The sequence below is a fragment of the Haemorhous mexicanus genome, chromosome 1, assembly GCF_027477595.1.
Source record: "Haemorhous mexicanus isolate bHaeMex1 chromosome 1, bHaeMex1.pri, whole genome shotgun sequence".
NCBI classification, from domain to species: domain Eukaryota; kingdom Metazoa; phylum Chordata; class Aves; order Passeriformes; family Fringillidae; genus Haemorhous; species Haemorhous mexicanus.
In genome coordinates, this window is record NC_082341.1 from 104,119,740 (window position 1) to 104,138,806 (window position 19,067).

Here is a 19,067-nt window from a genome sequence, read left to right on the forward strand (position 1 = left end):
AAAAAAAAAAAAAAAAAAGGAGCCTTATTGATGTATGGTTCTTCATCCAGCACATGGAGTGGATTGGTTTAATGCTGTCTGGATGTCAGGTGCCCACCAAAGCTGCTCTACCACTCACCTCCAAAACTGGACAGAGAAAATATAAGAAAAGGTTCATGAGGTAAGAACTGGGATTCAGTCACTGGTTACAGTCATGGGCAAAGCAGAATCATCTTGGGGATATTAATGGAATTTGTTGCCTAAAAAATCAGAGCAGGATAATGACAAGTAAAACAAATCCTAAAAACACCTTTCCCCACCTGTCCCTCCTTCCCAGCTCTACTTCCTCTGACCCAGCGGTGCAAGGAAACAGGTAATGGAGGTTATGGTCAGTTCATCACACATTGTTTCTGACACTGCTTGAGGAGAGGAATCTTTCTCCATAGGCTTCTTCAGTGTAAATCCTTTTCACAAGCTACAGTTTGTCATGAACTGATCAAGAGTGGGTCCCTTTCCACAAGGTGCAGTCCTTCAGTCACACCCTGCTCCAGCATGTATTCCTCACAGGTCGCAAGTCCTACCAGGAAATCTCCTATTCCATGGACTGCAGGGAGACAACTGCTTTACTATGGTCTTCACCACAGTCTGCAGAGGAATCTCAGCTTCAGTACCTGGAGCAGCTCCTCTCCCTCCTTCTCCAATGATCTTTGGTGTCTACACAGTTGATGCTCTCAAATATTTTCACCCCGCTCCTCTCTGGCCACAACTATATCTGCACAATAACTTTTTTCCCTCTAAATACGTTATTGCAGAGGAGACATCACCATTGGCTTGACCTTAGCCAGTGGCACATCCATCTTGGAGCCAGCTGGCATTGGCTTTGATGGACTTAGGGGAAGCTTCTGTCAGCTTCTCACAAAAGCAACCCCTGTAGGTTCCCTGCTACTAAAACCTGGCCAAGCAAACCCAATACATAGAGAAAGAAGGTATAGATAATTTATAAAAGAATGTATAGAAAATTTAAAATACTTCCCTTTTAAATACTGAAGATTGCCAAGAATAATTGAGACATTTAAAAGAATTTAGCTTACAGAGTTTTACTGTGAATTGTGCTGATAAAGGTTAATACAGTGCTTTGGTTATTTGTAGATAAAAGACTGGTAAGATCACTTTCAATACAATAAGAAAACTTCCCAGGATGAAGCTTATATATGACCCTTTTTTCTCCTATAACTAGATTTCCTAAGGTAGAGACTTTTGTCGCATTCCGCTGTCTAAAGGATGCTGTCCTCAGATGTCTGGTCTCTGGGGAATTTGGAAGATAAGGGTTCAGTTCTGATCATGGCCTTTAAGAAGTCTTTAGCTGCCCCACTGTTATTGGTCATGTGACTAAATACCTCTGAAACTCTGAGGCTGAATACACTGAAAGCCATATTCTTCTCTAGGTCAGCTCACTGCTGCTCCAGTAGCAAATCAGCACCAAATAATTGCCACTATATTGGACAAAATCTGAGCTAGCAGAAGGCAAATAAAACAACTACAGTAGTTTCAAAAAATCCTCTCTGAGAACTTTTAACTCATGTCTTATGCTTCTCTGGGTATTGTTTGGTTTTGTTTTTTTTCCTCTTAAGCACGTTGAAAGCAAACAGTAGAACACATGTTCTCTGAGATCCCATTTAGTTCAGAAAATAATTTTGCTGTCAGAATATTGGCATTCTTTTTAATTAACTCAGAAAAAACATAAGCAGTCCAGATTTATTGGCCTGAATCTTGATGAATTATTTCACACATTATTTCTGGACAGCATGGTCACCTTTAAATCTAATAATGTGTTAATTTCATCTGTATCAGTTGGTTTATATAATTTCCATTCACCAAAAAATTACAGAAATAAAGTGATAGACCAAAAACTGTTTTTCTACTGAAGATGATAAAAGCTTACCTGAACTGCCTCTATTTTGGTTTTCTGAGAGAGTGATTTTGCTTTTCTAACTTGATGATACCTTAGGCACATGGCAGGTTAATCTTAGAGAGATCATTTGGAGAGGTAGTCTGTTCAAAGCCATTAGCTTTTCTCACATATTGCTTTGCCAATAAAACTTGCTAGTGAGGGAGCCTTTAATTTGTTTAATTTCTGATTTCCAATGAGAGGACTGATTTTCAAATTTACAAAGCCATTGGGTTTTCTTATGATTAAATGGCAAGAAAGATTAATTAATTATCCCTCCTCAGATGAAGCTTCCATTTCAATAAAGTTTTTTATTTTTCAGTTTCATATTAGCTAAACCATAAGGTTTTAAAGATAGATGTTTTACTTTAGGATTGGGTATTAACAAGCTTCAGCTGTTGAAATAAGTTAGCTGAGGAGAAAATATATTCTCAAAACCTTTCTGGTTACTTGAAAATATGTCTTCCTTCACATTAAAACATCAATCAAGTATTTGCCTTTACTTCCTTGAATACTCAACAGAAGGCTATGTAGCTTCCTTTTACTTCAGTAAAAAGTATACTAGTCCTCCAAAATATTTGTATGCCACTGTTTCACTGTGGATCTGAGAGAATGCTTTCTTCAATGACAGAATGACTAAGCAAATTAATGTCTCTTTCTTTTAAACTCTATGAATCATAAAATGTATAAAATTAAAGTATTGGAAGCCATTTTGTGTGGTGGTTTTTTTTTTTTTTTTTTTCCTACAGCATTCCATCTCACTGGTATGACTATCACATTGCATTTGTATGGCATCTTAATGCCAAATAACTTTCAGGACCTCTTGTTTTTTTCTGAAGCTTTCTTGCCATCCTATATACAGCATTGAAATTACATTGCTGCTGTGCTGCTGAAACTGGATAGGGAACAGTTTACTCCAGACTTTTGCCAGGAATGAAATAAACTAACAAGAAACAAACAAACAGTTTCATGAATATTGCCAAATTATATCCATTCTACAAAATATTGAAAGTGCTCTGTTCCTCTTCAAGTCTTTTTACCAACAGGTGACAAAGATGGATAGATGGATCAATCAGTGTCACAGATCAGATCACTGACAAAGCTGGGCAGATAACTAATATCTAATAATAATCTGATATTCTGATTCCAAGACTAACGGCGTCTCTTTTTGACAGAGTCATTGTTATTAGTAGTAAGAGTAACATCAGTATTGTTGTTCTGTTTTTATGGCTTAATCAACATTTGGGATCAGTGGTATGAACCACCATACACAGGGAATTCACAAAGTTACAACTCTCCTCTAGGAAATACCAGCTAGAGCAAGAGAAGAGCAGTGGAAGGATGAAGAGTGAGGCAGTAAGACATTGTCATTCACTGTAGGGAAAAGACTGAGGCAAAAATTAGAGAAAACTGGGAAGTTATAAGAATACAGAAAGAATAGGGGGGGAATGCAGTTGTTGTTCCTTGGATGGAATGCGGTCAACATGTCCAATTTCCCACGCACAATATATGAGAAGGGAGGGATGAAACTGACAGTGGAGCAGAGTGGACAAACAGTGACCAAGCTCAGCTGAAATCCTTGCAGAAGAGGAAACTCAGTGATATTTTTTATCTGATAAGCCACATATTAGCTGCCTACCAAGGGATATAAAAAGAGATGTCTTGCTGTTGAGCCAGAAACCAGGGTGAAATCACTCTTGTCATATTTAATACTGATGCCAAACTCCATCCCAAAGTTACCTCAGATGTAATACTGATCCTCACCTCCATCCCAAAGCTACCTGTCTTTGGGATATGAGCGCCCCTCTCTGAGCATGATGTATGCCTAGAGCCACTAAATCTTCACCTAGACACCAAGAAATATTGTAAAAGTAAAAAGTAAGTTAAAAACTGGGAGAAGTTAGGAAAGACTCCATAACAGCCAGGATGAGCTGACAAGCTGAACATGTCTTCTCCCCCATGGGGATGTCTATTGGGTAAGAATCATACTCCGTGCACACTGAATAATTATCTCAAGCTAACATTTCTAGGGATTAGAGCTTATCCATATATTGCTTTGAATAAGTTTTTCCATCAAATACCATAGTAGCAGCCTTTGGACCTTAACCTGTCAGAATTTTCTATTATAGTAATAATATTGTTCTGTAAATTGTTCATGTGAGTCCTTCAAGGGTGCTGGCAGTCACTGGCAGTGTGTGGCACTCTGGACTGCAGGGACTTGGGAGGTGGTCTCTCTTCTGCTGTTGGTGTGTGTCCTTAACAAGTTAGTTGAACTGCCCTCCCTTCCAGGGGACTGCTCAGTGGAGAGCCCCCATAATGGGATACTGACAAACTGTTGGGCACAAGGATCTTGGCTCTCCTGAGGTCTGGTCCTGACACATAAATCAAGAACAAGGGGTTTGAGGAAATCTTCCCTTTCATTCACCATGGCCTCCCCATACCATCAGTCTTATCTATATTGTAGGTGACACCAGACATCCAGACTGTCAGTCAACCACAGCTTTGGACTATATTTGCTTTATCTGTTCGTGAATGAAAAATTGACCAGAAGGCAACATAAATCTTTCAGTTTCTGAAGTTCTGGTTTTTGCAGTACACAAAGCCCAAACTAAAGTAAGACAACTCTTAATACAGATGACCCTAGCTAAATTAGACTGATTAGAATGACTGCCATTGGAAGATGCCTCCTGGGTTTCTATCTTGCTTTCAGTTGTAGTCAATTGGATTTTCATCTATATCCACTACAGGTGTTAAATTTGAAGAGCTTACCCTTTCTGACTTCTCTGTATATATATAACTGTTCCCAGAAAGACAAGGATTATGGACTGTTCCTTACTTCTGTTTATTTCCAAGGAACAGTGCCTTCTGAATATTTAAATAACTCTACATTTTATAGTAGCTATTTGAATTAAAATCCCTTCATGGAGGTGCTTTGTGCATGAGGCAAGTTGGTCGAAATTAATCTCTGAGTCCCAATAAAGTATATTGACCTGTGCTAAGCTACAGTAGAAAAAAAAAGTCATACATAATATATTAACCTATTTTTCATGATCAGCTGCTACTAAATATAATTTTTTCATAATTAGTATGTTATCACATACTAACTTCCACTGAAAGATAAATCAAGTCATAAACTACTAGAAATGGAATGGGAAAAAATATAAACAAATATCTAGACAGAATCAATAGTTGCATCAACAGGTTGTATGTCCTAGGAGACCTTTATTCATGTGTTCCTCACACCTAGAACAGGAAAACTTAATGTCTTGACCAATTGAAAAAGCTTGTTCCTTACATGTTTAATCTCTCCCCTTAATAACTCTTTTTTTATGTTTGAATAAGATCAGGCCAGGCCAGGCCAAGCACTGCAGACTGTTGGAGAACAGTGTTCCACTGGATGGAAATATTATTACCTGAAAGGAAATTGTATTCCTGTAGCAACTGGTAAAACATTATTTTTCACATCATTAGATCATCTATGAAACATTACAAGCACCAGAAAAAGCTTGATAATTTAAACCTCTCTGTCACTTTTTTTTTGCTACAGCCCTTTTCTATGATTTAACAAAATCTGAAGTATCAGCAAAACAAAATATGTCCAAACACAATTATGGTTAATTTGGATTGTACCTGCAGTCACTGAAGTCAGTAAGGCTACAGATTGTCCCAGAGTCTGAGAAAAATATGATAACCTAATTTTGATAGCCTGAAAATTCTGTGTGTTATTTATTTTCGTGAGTAACTGTTGTTTGTGTTTTGCTTTGGTTTGGTTTTGTTCTCCAGGCAATATTTTACTATTGGTACCTCATCAAATGTAAACCTTTCCTAAAACTGTGTAATTAGCATGTGCACAGAAATTATCTTTATGAGCAAGGTACTATTCACTTCAGCAAGGTTATGTGTACTATGCTGATAGTAAGTAAGTAGCTTGTGCCATTAAAAACATCCCATTAAGCTACTTGCATTACCATTCTGAGATTATACCTTCCAAAATTGGTAGGTTAGTAGAAGAGTTTGTGTAAAAAGAAAAGGTATCCAACTCAAAGCAACAATCTTCCATCCTGATGATGTAAGTGATCATTTATCTGCCTCCCCTAACAATGGACAAATCTTGACACCTCTTGAAAGCCATAGGGAGATCTGCCAAGTACTTCAACATGATCCAGATTTTGCCTAACATTTTGTAGGTGAATCAGTCAACACTTCATTCTCCATAAAATTTCAACAGTCTGATGACAATAATAAAGGATGTTCTGATCATTAAGGAAATAGAAGAACATTAAAATTCAGACTGAATATTCTTGTCAAACTCAAATGGTCTAATGTGGCCTGAATATCTGGCTTGAAATCACACTATCTTAATTTATTAGTAGATAGTCTCAAAGAGAGGAAAAGCTGCCAGTGTATGAGGAATACCAAGGCACAGCACTAATTAAAACACTGCATTAAATGTCAGTGCACAGAGGGGTATTTTGTATTTGGGCTGTTTTACTTTGCAATTTTTCCTTCTTTTTCTGTGCATCAAGATCATGATATAAATAACTATGATGAAACCGAGTTACAGGTAACAAACCTTGACAATTCTAAAATATTATTTAATTAAATGTGTAAAAATTGCTGATAGTAGTACCAGAATATTTTAAGGTTTTAAGATTAGATCCATGTCATTATTTGAATGGTGGTAATGGCAGCTTAACTATGGAATTTGTGAGTTTGTGTTTCAAGAAAATTATTAGTTTTAGATTAGTTTCACTGCAGTCTGTTGATCCTCTGTTTATCTTTTTCTTCATAGCTTCTTGACATCAAAGAGAGAGAACACCTCAGGACTTTCTTTCTGCTGTTAACAGCACAAAAAAAGGTGGGTTTGAAGTCAAAACAGAGGGAAAGTCAGGATATACATGGCCAGTATGGTTTTGGCCAAAGAAAAAAAACCCAAAAAAGTCAATTAAAAAAGTCAGCTCATTCAAACAAAAGCATTTCAGCAAGAATACCAATTTTAACATTAACAAAACATAAACAAATAAACAAACAAACCTCATTCCCCTAAAACCCCCAAACCACAACAACTTCACAGGTCTCAGGTAGAATGATCTTGGCAGTCAAGACAGAATCAGAAAAGAATATGTAAATAGAATGTCAAGGTAAATGTCTTTGAGCCTTTGTATGAAGAGACAACATCTAATTACCTACTGTGTTCAACTCAGATTCGACATGATTTTGCTTTGGTGGACACTGAAATTCTAACTTTGACCGAGATACTGGTGAATAGAAGAAGAAAGTAAAACCCTAGATTTTCCCCCTACTAGTGGTTCAGCATCCATCACAACAGGTTTATGATCTTTGTTAATCATCCAAATATTAGGCTCCATTTGACCTCACATTACTTCTAGGAATAGGAATTTCAATCTGCTACCATCTTTTAAAAAAATGCACAGAAATCACAGTCCTTGTACTTCTAAATGCTTTTAAACTATTTTGGATCAAAATATGACACCACTTTCATTGTGGGGGCATTATTAAAAGTTTTGCCTGAGTCTAAATTATATTTTTCTACCTCAGTCATTGATGGGGATAAACAAAGTTTTTGAGAGTAGGATTACATTTTTCCAGATGCTCTCAGATTAACAAAAAGTATTTTAAAAGAAATGGTTTGGGAGTGGAATGTTAAAACATACAAATAATTTTAGAAAATATGTGTTCACATATGAAGAGTGTTTGCAACACACCACTGTGGCTTCAAATGAGATTTTCTTCTGATTTCCAGAAAATTTATATGCTAGTTTCTTCTTTCATTGTGTTTGATCAGATATATAAGGCTTCACATAAAGATTCCATTACAATCTCGTGTCATATAATGATGAGGAAAATCAAGTTTTTTCAACTAGTATATTTTTGTAGGCAATTGTATGGTCTAAGGTTTCACAGATTTTATGTACCATAAGGAAAGATTTTTTCTTTCTCTTCTGAAAAAAAGTAAATTATAGTAACAAAGTAGAGCCTATGTTATGAAGATTTTTTTTCATTCTTTTCATGTAGAAAATAGATTATATTGTGTACTGAGATTCCCCTAGTCCAAAAAACAAAAATTAAGAAAGAAATCTATTTTAAAAAATCAGTGAACAATAAAATGCATTTTTAGCTGCATTAAGAATGAACTGAAGGATAATTTTTGGTGTGGAAGGAATCATTCTGGGGTGAAAATTTACCATGCATCTGAAAAAATTTAGTTATAGATCTGTCAGACTTAAGGATGGCATAGTTAAAAAAGCAATTTTTAGAGCTCTTGTAGACTTCCCTGTTTCTGTCCAATAAATAAAGTGACATTTCCATCTTTAGCAATTCCATTTTAGAGTCACAGACCAGTAAAAATATACTTGACCCCTTCTATAACTAATGAAGTGAAGACAATGATGCCTCAAAGCAGTATTACTCTATATAGAATGTAAAGTAGACAAAAGAAATCTATATTTAAAAAATTAAAATCAGTCACCTGATGGACTGCAACCAAGAATTTAAAACTAGATTTGATATAGGTAATTGTGTTCACTTTTCAACTCCTTAAGGACCTTAAAAGCCAATATAATTGTATGCTTTATTTATATTTATTTCCTTTTCAGAATGACAAATTATGATTTTTCTTTATATCATACAAGAGTTTTTGTCCATAAAAATAAGATGCTGCAATTTTATATTTCATACCATGCTTTCATCCAAAACTTCTAAAAGAAAAAAAATTATAGGATTTTTTTATTAATTATTGCTAACACCTAAAGCGTTAACAGGAAAAAAAAAATTAGAAAGACCTTAACTGAAAAGGGACATTGTGAGGAATTCTCCCTCTCCCTTTCAAAACAACAAATAAGAGAGTAAAAATGAACTTGTTTTTTGGTGTTTGTTTTTTTTATCCCTAAATTCTTCAAGAGTAGGAGAAATTTCAGTTGCTAACATCAAAGTTCATGAGTCCTGAAGTGATTGTATCAAGCAGCCATCAGAACTAGGAGGCTTAGGAAAGCCCATGCTATGTCTTAGTGGGACTATCACCTAGAGGAAGTACCCTAAGTTTACTCTTTTGAGTGGGGAATATTAGTCAGAATGTCTGTTGTTTGTCTCTGTTGAATTCAGTAGATTTTACACTGGTCAAAACAGAGTAGGAAGTCTTCACCTTAAGTCTTCTTCAAACAGCTTAATATTGTGTAGGGCTATTTTAGTAGCACTCCAAAAACTGTGCACTTTTCAAGATTCTTGTAAATCTCAATCAAAAATAAGCCCATTCCATTGGCATGTGGTGGAAGGAAAGACATGCTATTCCACTGTAAGATGGGAGTGATTGCCATGTTTGACCTATTTTTTATCTAAGATTTTTGGCTTCTAGTTAGATACTGAAGCTCTTCAGAAAGCTAAGAAAATAAATATGATTGGAAGTATTTTTAAAGACCTGTTCTAATTAATTTGCCCAAGTAATTTCATTACCTTTCTAGGACAGAGAAAATATTTTTTACATTTTATAGTATTTAGTCAGTAGAATATACTTTATGCCATCCATCTATGCAACATAAATAAGACTCAACAAAAGAATTTGAATCAGATTACAAACTGTAAACACCTACAGTCATGGTCATTTTTGGTGAGCATTATATAGTATGCATATTACACACACCCTTATGTTGATGCTATAGTAATATCTGCCACCAAACATAGACTATTTCCACCTTCCTTTCTTACTGCAAAAATACAATCAGCAGATAAGCATGTAGAATGTAACAGCAAACTAATTAAATTAGAACTGCGCAACAGAAAACATGTATGTGCAAGAGCTTTTATGGTATCAGAATAAACCATAATATTTTTTTTTCTGTAGAAAGCACATCAAAGAAATCCCACCCTAACATAGTTTCCTAATAGTGGAGGGGTTTTTTTTTTTTTGGTTTTTTACAGATACAGAAGCTAGAAAACCAAGGAAATTGGTCTGTTTACTCTAAACCACATTTAAATCTCCTGTGAATGTTATGTGCTAAAACCAGCATTTCTGACATCTTATTCCAGATGCATGAATTAACTTCCCACAAAGAACAAGGAGATTAATGAAAACTGTTCTTTCAGAATCTCTCAGATTTAATACCTGCTTATATTTTGCAGCATATCTTGTTCTTATTAAACTGTATACACATGGGGTTTTTTTTCCTATTTTTTAATATTTTTATTGAAAATCTTACATGTATGACTAAAAGTCATGGACGATATCTTTCAGTTCCATTACAAAATCTGTCATATATATATATATATGCCTATATATATATATTTCGTACAACTAGAAGCAAATCTACTGAATAATGAAACAATGATTGTCTATTAACATGTAACTCAAATTAAGTATGTTGTAGATGATTAAAATTATTTTTCTTTTCTGTTGGAGCTGAAGGCCACTTTTACATAATTAATTGATAATGCTGGGCTGCAAAAATTACAGTCTTAATGATAATTTCCCATCCCCCAGCCTCACATCACTCATACATTAGGATTTTAGTACAAGGATCCTTCTCTCAGAAAGAAGTACTTTTAGAGTGAGCATCATCCTCTGTGGAGCACCTTCTGTTCACAAACTCAGTTCTGTAAACAATTTGGTGTAGCTCTCAGTAATTGCATGAAGGTCAAGTAATTTCAAGTTAGGTGCAAGCAAAAAAATATGCAGGAACAGACTCTAATTTAGGAACTCGTCTACATTTTCTCTAAAACAAAAAAATAATCTGAAATAATACCTAAACCTACTATTTTACTTGAATATATGTCTTATTATCTAGTAATAAATCATGAAAGATGAAGTATAAATATTGTCAGAATCATAAAAAAGTTGTCTTTTTCTAAGAAATCCTACTTCAAAATCATACAGTGTATTAACCAACAATAGGTGTCCTTCTGTTTTGGCACTCCTGAACCAGCATAGAAATTACGTGTAGTGAGTTAACACCTTGGGGAAATAATACTTATGTGCAGCAGGATCTAAAGATGACCTCTGAAGTTAATAGTATTACATTGCTTAACATAAGAAAGAAATAGAAAAATCTTTTACTGTGATTCATCAGCAGCAAAAGAGAAGGGAAGGAGAAGAGCGAGGTGCTTCCAGTCTTTGAAGCATATAGCACGTTTAACCTTGAAAATTAAATCTTGCATTAAAGACACTCCCAGCTACCTCTGCAGTCTTCTTTCAAAAAATTCAATGTACAAATATCTTCTTTAAATGTCTCAGACTTTGTAATGGCTCAGAAGAACAACTGCACATCCTTGGAGCTGCTCTCCTTTCTGTGGGTTGAATGGTGGGTGGCCTTGTTTACTGTAATTTTTTCCACTTCCATGCTTCATTTCCTACATTTATCTGAGACTGGAGAAAAATCAGCATGTTCTGACAAGTCTAAAACCATGAGGCAGTAAAATGGACCTGAATTTAGTGGAGATTGGAGTTTCAAAATAAATAAAACATTTTATGTCAAACAATAATAAAAAAGGCTAAATTCTCCTGTACAAATCAGAAGAGAGAATAAAAAATAGCAAATAGATAGCAACACCTCTTCTATACCTACATGGGCATCACAAAACTTTCCATCCATAAGACTCCATATGTATCATTTTATGTGAATTTTAAGCCACTTTGTGAGTTGATGACACACTGTGGAATTTCTTAGTACAAACAATAATTTCTCAAAAACTACCCAGAAAATTACAGAGATTTCTAATTAAATAGCTCTGAGAACAAACAGGGAGAAACACCAAAAAAAAAATTCCTGGGCTTTCCTTGTTTTCATCAGTCCTTCTACTTTTGTTCTAGTATGCTGTATGCATAGAGTAAGGAAAATTTGCTAAAAAACACTTGCCTGTGTAAATACAATGTACTGTAATACTGTATTGAGTTATATATTTGAAAATTTATTTCTTCTTTAACAGAGACTCTGTATTCTCAATATAGTAATACTGTGAAGGCATCTACAGAGTATCACCAGCTCTCTGAGGTGACTGTATAACATACTCTTGAAAGTGAGTTGCCTCTGCAGGTATTTAAGGGTTGCTATCTATTTGAACGTGGCTGAGCATTTCATTTTATCAAAAATGCCACCAAATGCTCATATTCTGTGTGGTCAGTGCAGTCCCTAGGACAAGTCTAATGAAGATATGTTCCACCAAGGCAAAAACAAGGAAAAAAAAAGCCAACAACCTAAAATTTTAAAAATGGGAAAATATTTACAACGTCTTCAGTCTGTTAGATTGAGTTTTCTGTTTTAGTATTCTTCAGTGCATTTTCAGAGAAAGGTTCCAAGGCTAGGAGTATAAGCATTCTGGTCCGGTCCCATACATATCTGCAAGCCTTTTAAAACGAGGGCCCCAGTCACTGAGGTAATCGTAGTTCTGGTCAGAGTTTGAGCTGATGGAATCTAAAGAACTGAGCGACTCCGCCACGGAGCCGTTCCCCTCAAATGCGTACGTCTGCAGGGAGTCATAGGGCGGCGCGCAGGGGTCCACGTCAGCTTCTTTTAGTCTTTCCCAGATAAATTCCCTAAAAATGACATTATCTGGGATACTTTTAAAAGTCGGTCTGCTCAAGAACTGAATCTCAGGCGTCACGTCCCTTCTGGTCTTCGTGTCTCGCATGATGTTGAGGTTCCTCAAGGCAGCCATGTCAAAAGCCTCTGTGTCTTCTTCTCCACCACCCTCATCATCGTACCTGACAATGTTTTCTCTGATATCTCTCTCTTCATCAAAAATGAGGGGTTCTTTTTTCCGTCGCCTCATGGTGACAATCAGCAAGACAAGAACTGGAACACAGAAAAGCTAAAGTTTTAGCAGTGCTGAAGTTTTCTCATATTTTTCCTTATGTTGGAAGTACCCATTAATTTACATGTCAAAGACCCAAGGAATTTATACAGATAGATGCAAGAAATGTGTGCAGTTAGATGTGAAACCTAGCAGATTATGAAATAACTTTTAAGCCATAAGCTTTTTAGACCCTAAAGAATCTATTTCCCAAATCATTCAGGATTAGCGTCTTCATCTCTAATTCTAATATGCTATATTGTCTGCTAAACATAAATTTCAATACTGGTTAAGTCTGACTATGAAAAATCTCACAGCCAAAAAATTATAATAATTAAAAAAAAAAAAATCAGAAAGCTTTTTTTGAAGTCTTAAATGCCCAAGTGATAAAAGCACATTTATAAATTGACGGAATAGAATTTAAAACCCATAGTTTGGAAAGTGACAGCATTAAAGTGTATGATCAATGTCTGCCAAATAAAAATAAAGTTTAAAAATTCTTTTTTGGAGAACATCAAATTTTTAAGCAATGTATAAAAAAAGACTGTCTTAGTTAATGGAATAAAACCTCCTCTACAGAAGATCTCGCTTTCCTGAAAAGTGCAAAGTACTGCACTTGAGATTTACGCTTTACATCTAGTGACAACTGCTATGACTACAGTTTACTGGATGAACCAGTACTAGAAATGTAATTGATTATTTAATTTTAACCCTAAAGTTTCTTTCAGCTTGAAAGGTAATACTAAACTGCAGTGGCAACCAATAGCACTAAAAGAAACTAGCTCAAGTCTCCTCTTGTTCTAATACAGTTTTGGTACAGAAACATCACTGGTAACACAAAAAATATGGAACCAATATTGCATCCATCTGTGGGACATGATGGAGCGTGAATCATCTTCCTAGAAAATAATTAATACTATACTGTAGCATCTGGATAACATTTGCTGAGTTAATGACACTCCTAGGAAATCACAGGCATCACTATGATTGAAAAAATAACAGTACGTTGAAAAGTGTCATTCCACATTTAATTAATCTCTTCTGATTTTATGATTATTTTTAATGTTAAGATTATGTGATTATATGCATTGATAACATTTTCAGTCTTTACTTACAATGCCAATTAAATGCTGTAGAAACATATGGAAAAGAAAAAGCTAAAAGGTGATAGCGAAAAAATTAAGCTTGAGGTTCCCTAGGTAGCCTGAAAAGACTACAAATTGCATGATTTGAGACTACCATTCTTAAAAGCCTTTTCATGGAGTGATCTTAAAATCAGTATCAATCTAGTCATTTTGAGGAATTACTTAATATTAGGATCATTTGGCTAGAATAAACCAGTAAATTGTACATGCAAGAAAGCTGTACATGTCTACAGATGTTGTGGTATTATTTCGAATTGGCTAAAGCCAGAGATGCCTTTCTGCACTATTTTTATTTCCCTTTGGAACCACACATGTCTAAAAATAAAACTGCAACTACATTTTTTTTCCCCTCCAATTTTTGACAAATATATTAGGCAAAAATTCTTTCCTCTTCTCTCAGTAGCTACCAAGCACATATCCAATAATCCATCTACTAATAGATGTCTCATGACTCTATTACTACGTAATCAACATCACCCTTTCACGGTTTTTGCCCCTGGCATCTACCTGATTCATTCTTTATGTATTGAATTCAGAAGCCTCTAGTTTGGGGCATTTTGCTTTGAACAATATTTACATAGGCAGTTTAGTAATATGAAATTTTGACCTTTAAAGTGACATTTGTGAAATTTCAAAACATTCTGATATTTGTATAATAAGCTGTAAATTATACAGCAGAGAACATAAAAGTGTCATCAGATACAACGGCACTCCACTCTTAATGTTTTTCCTCATTGTAAAAGATATTTTAAAGTGAAATTACATTGCTGACAGTACAAATAGACATTTCAAACAAGATTTCTATTGACATAACTGCTTAATTACTGTTTTTAACATTTACTGCCACATTTTTATTGTCATATAAGTAAGGAGCTAATAATTTACTTTACTCAATAAATACATTTTTACTCTACTGTCCCTCTTAACATACTTCATGTTGAAAGTTAAAGACATGCTAATAAGTGTAAAATAAGAAACTTAGTAGGAAGGTCTGCCTAAAGGTACAATAAAAATCAAGATACAGTGAATGTTTTATACAGTGTTCCTTCTATCTCTCACACTTGCTCGAAGCCAAGAAAAATATGGAGTCTTTCTAAAGGTTAAATATTTTAGCATTTAGATAACTTTATAAGATTATTAATTTCTAGCCTTTCCAGCAGCCATGAACAATAAAGTTTAACCTCTAAATGAACAAAGCTTTAACTGCATTGCAGGAGCAGCAGAAATTAATATGAGCCCTAAACAATTTTCACTGCTATTTAAATCAAATGCAAATAGTTTCCAAGTTTTTTCATTTCTCATTAAGTAATGGTGGGCTTTTATTTCCTGCATTTATGAAAAAAGAAGACATTAAGTCAGTAATTAGGGACTGTTTGAACTTCTAAAAACCTAATTTAATGATTGTTAGAAAAGGAATAATACAGTGGAAAACCTTTAGGCACAAATGAGGGCATTAGATTGGCTCCATACAGATATATCCAACTCATACTAAAGAGATGAAATGACAATACCAATTTCATATATGATGTAACAAATAAATCAATCGACGTTTTAAGCTGCTAATTATAAAGTCTTAATAACCACAATTAACAAAGACTGATTTAAACTAACATTTTAATTCTTCTGATTTACCTAAATTTTTAGAAATATTGATTTCCTTTAATAGGCACAGTAGCCAAGCAAAAAAAAAAAATTGTTTCTCTTTATATTAGCTGTGGTAATGCACAGTTTTTTCCATGTCTCTAGTATGCATTTAATGTTTGTAGTTTCAGTACACCCAAATTAGTCTTTAAACAAACACCCTTGAGCAAGAGTGGATTTTTTGCTTTGCCACTTTTCAGTGTGCTTTCTGGAATTACCATGAAATTTCCATTTTGGTATGATCTGGTAATAAGTCAGGCTTAGTTCACCCGAACATATTTCTCTAGTTTAGTATTAATTTTTCCTTTTGTACTCAAGGCAACTGCAACATAATTGTAAGGAAGCCATAAAAGTCGTGAGAGGCCCTGAGGGAGAAGACGACATGCAGAGCTATACAGAAAGGCACAGAGCTAAATCACAAGCATTACCATGATTTGTATACACTACCCCCCTAAGCCAGGAATTTACTATAGCAATAAGCCACATCAGCTGTGAGCAGATCTGCACACTGGTTTATGCCTTAGGTGTGTCATGATTCATAAAGCTGATGATTGGAGATCCCCAGCCATCTAAGCAGCACACTAATAACCTATTTAGTTATACCTTGCAGTTGCCAGCACAGTCAGATAAGGTTTGGGGATTACAGAGGCCAAGACTCAGGAAACTTGAATTTAATTCCCACTTAACAAACTTCACCTATACCTGTTGTTTAATCAGTTTGGACTGATATTTGCAAAGTGACTGTAACCTTTAAATGCCCACACTGACTGACCCTAATCAGCTCCCTTACTTTCAGAAAATAGCTGCTGCATTTCATATTCAACCACTTTCAGGAAGTGTTGCTTTGGGTACCCCTAGTTAATTGGTTTCCCCCAGTTACACATTTATCGCTTTTAAAACTGCAAGCCAAACCCTGCACATATTACATAGTCACATTCTGTGCACGTAGCACCTATTAAGAGAATAGGATTCTTATGACTAGAACTGCTTCTTCTTGTTTACAAATCACAGTTAATGTGTTCTGATTTAATTTTGATATTTTGATAATGATAACAAATTTGACGTCTTTCAACTGAAAAAAAATGATAGAAAGCTGAATTTTCAAGTTTTAATAATGTATTATCCTTGTAAACTCTAGTGCCACACCAACAGGAAGCTTTCTTCAGTCTTCCTGAGAAAATACATCACACTAATAGATTACATTCAGAAGTGTGAAAGAAAATAATTACGAAAAGTATTGTGACAATATAGCTTTCCATACAAAGAAAATACTTACCCTCTCAAATGTGATTAGGTTATCTACAGGTGAATACTCTGTTTATGTGATTTTATGTAAACATTTTATGCTAAACAGTCATTACAAAGGCAATTACTGTTTCTGGAAGATGCTAACTGAAAAACAAATTGCCTTGAATTAAATTACCATATAATTTTCAGAAAAGTAAAAAAAAAATTCTACTTGCTTTCCTCAAAATTATATGCAATCCAAAACTAATCAAGCTACCTTTTTCTATGTTTTTTTATGATTTTTTAGAATTTTTTTTCTTTCTGTAAAACAGCCTTACTACATAATTGGAAAGCTGTTTTGAGTATTTAAAAAAGTACTGAAATATTCTTGAGTAATAAAATATAAAATTTAAACTCCATCAGTCAGTATGAAGGTAGAGATTTTGTTTTTAAATCTTTTTAGATTTTAAAATTTATTTTAGTTTAAAAAAATAGTCTATACAGGGTTATTTGCAATTATCATAAAAAGAGTGTAATTTAATTACGTTCTTCCTTCTTAGAGTCAGTGAAAACACTGGGCTTATCTAAAATTGATTGCTTGCTTAAGCAAAAGTAGTAACACTAAGAAATCCCACTGAGACAATCCAGATCTTGGTAAAGACAAATGGTTATGTATCTGCCATAGGGATGTATGGGGCAAGACCAAAAAGTGTATCATACTAACTTTAAGAAAGCAAGACCTGGTTGAGAATTCAGGACCCTGGTGCCAGAATGCATGTATTCATTCCATTTATGCAAATTTCATGTTTTCTCTGCATTACAATTGGCACCCACATTAAGACAACATTGATTAATGTGACTGGATTTGTACTGCATGTTAATCTTCGGTTAGGAAAAGATATTGATCCAGTAGACTCTATCCTCTTTTCACTGATAAAGTCTTACACAAAAATGTGCATCCTTTGTTCTGGTCCTGGAACCATTTGATAATAGCTGAAGCCTGGTTTTTTATGCTATACTAGTAGATCTTCAGCATTTTTCTCAGGAATGAATGCAAAGGACAAAAGGGCAAAAGCAAATTCCTAGCAATACCACCATGCAGCTGGTCCCAGAAAACATAATCTAGGAGCAAGTGAGAGAAGAAGAAAGTCTCTGGGACCAGACAAGCGGCTGGGTTTCATTGAACAGCAGGGATGCTTGGGTACCTCTTCCTTGTGGACACTGGCATGCAGCTGAGACTAAAATGGGATACAGCACCCAAATGCAGTACTCAAAGCCAGGGTTATCATACAAACACAGCCTAACCTGTTCCTGCAGCTTTGAACTGTACTCAAAAGGAACAGTTCAGACTGGAAGTGATGGTGGCACATACAAATGTCTTTTTGGATAAACAATGTTGGTGCCTTCAGACAGATGACTTTGGAAAACCAAAGTCCTGACAAATAAAATCAGTGGTGCGGTGGTAATATGCAAGATTTTTTTACCAAACCCCTGTTCAGAATGCTTTCGAAATAACTGGAATAAAAGCTCATTTGTTGGTTTATTGGTTGTATTTGACCCCTGGTGCACTGAGTAGAATGAGCAAGTTATTTTGTGCCAATATGCTTTGTCTACACTCAATGGTCTTCTTGAAATCCTACTGCTTCCATTTAAGAAAAGTTTATGGCCAGACCAAGCTGCATGCAGCAGGTTCCTATGTAATCTTCAGAAACTAGCTTTTCATGTATAACTAAAATGGTGAGATTTCCTTTTGGGTTCAAATGAATTGCTATGGTTACAGGACTTATATTCCTAAGCATATTGGAATTAAGCTTAAAGCGGGTGTTTTTTTGCTGATACTAATGCCAGTTGATATAAGAGAATATTTTTGTATCTTTTTGAACTGTAACATTTAGCTTCATGTCCAAATAAAGTTCATTTGTGTACATAAATTGGCTAGAAATGCTACAAGAAAAATGGTATTTAAAAATGTTCATGAAAACTTCTGGCAATAATTCTCTTGCATTTCTTAAACCTAGGCCTAACCATGTGTTGAGTGAGAATAAAGTCTTATGGTGTTAGATTTTTTTATGTCACGTAGATGGAAAACTTTAGAAATGCCACCTCCTATATATGTATATATAGCTACTGAGTAAGTTGGTTACAGAGGTAGTGATTTTTATTAATCTTTAAAAAAAGTATGAAACAGGTTTTTCATTTTGGAGACCTTTAGAAATATTTTAGCAGAAGGAACATTTCCTTCTAATGGTTTCCAGTGACATGAATCAGAGTGTGAAAGAAGACATATCTGTACATGGTGGAAATACTGCCACGGACAGAAGTTTGGA

The 19,067-nt window shown here is 34.9% G+C and overlaps 1 protein-coding gene across 2 annotated transcripts in view; it reads right to left on the reverse strand.

Annotated features, from left to right (window-relative positions):
- Positions 1–8,510: 8,510 nt before the first annotated feature.
- Positions 8,511–19,067, reverse strand: part of CDH7 (cadherin 7) — an 84,737-nt gene continuing 74,180 nt past the window's right edge. For both annotated transcript variants that reach the window (XM_059857553.1, XM_059857544.1), the window contains one exon: positions 8,511–12,729. In XM_059857553.1, coding sequence (XP_059713536.1) covers positions 12,236–12,729 — 494 coding nt within the window. In that variant the 3' untranslated portion in view covers positions 8,511–12,235. The remainder of the gene's footprint in view (positions 12,730–19,067) is intronic.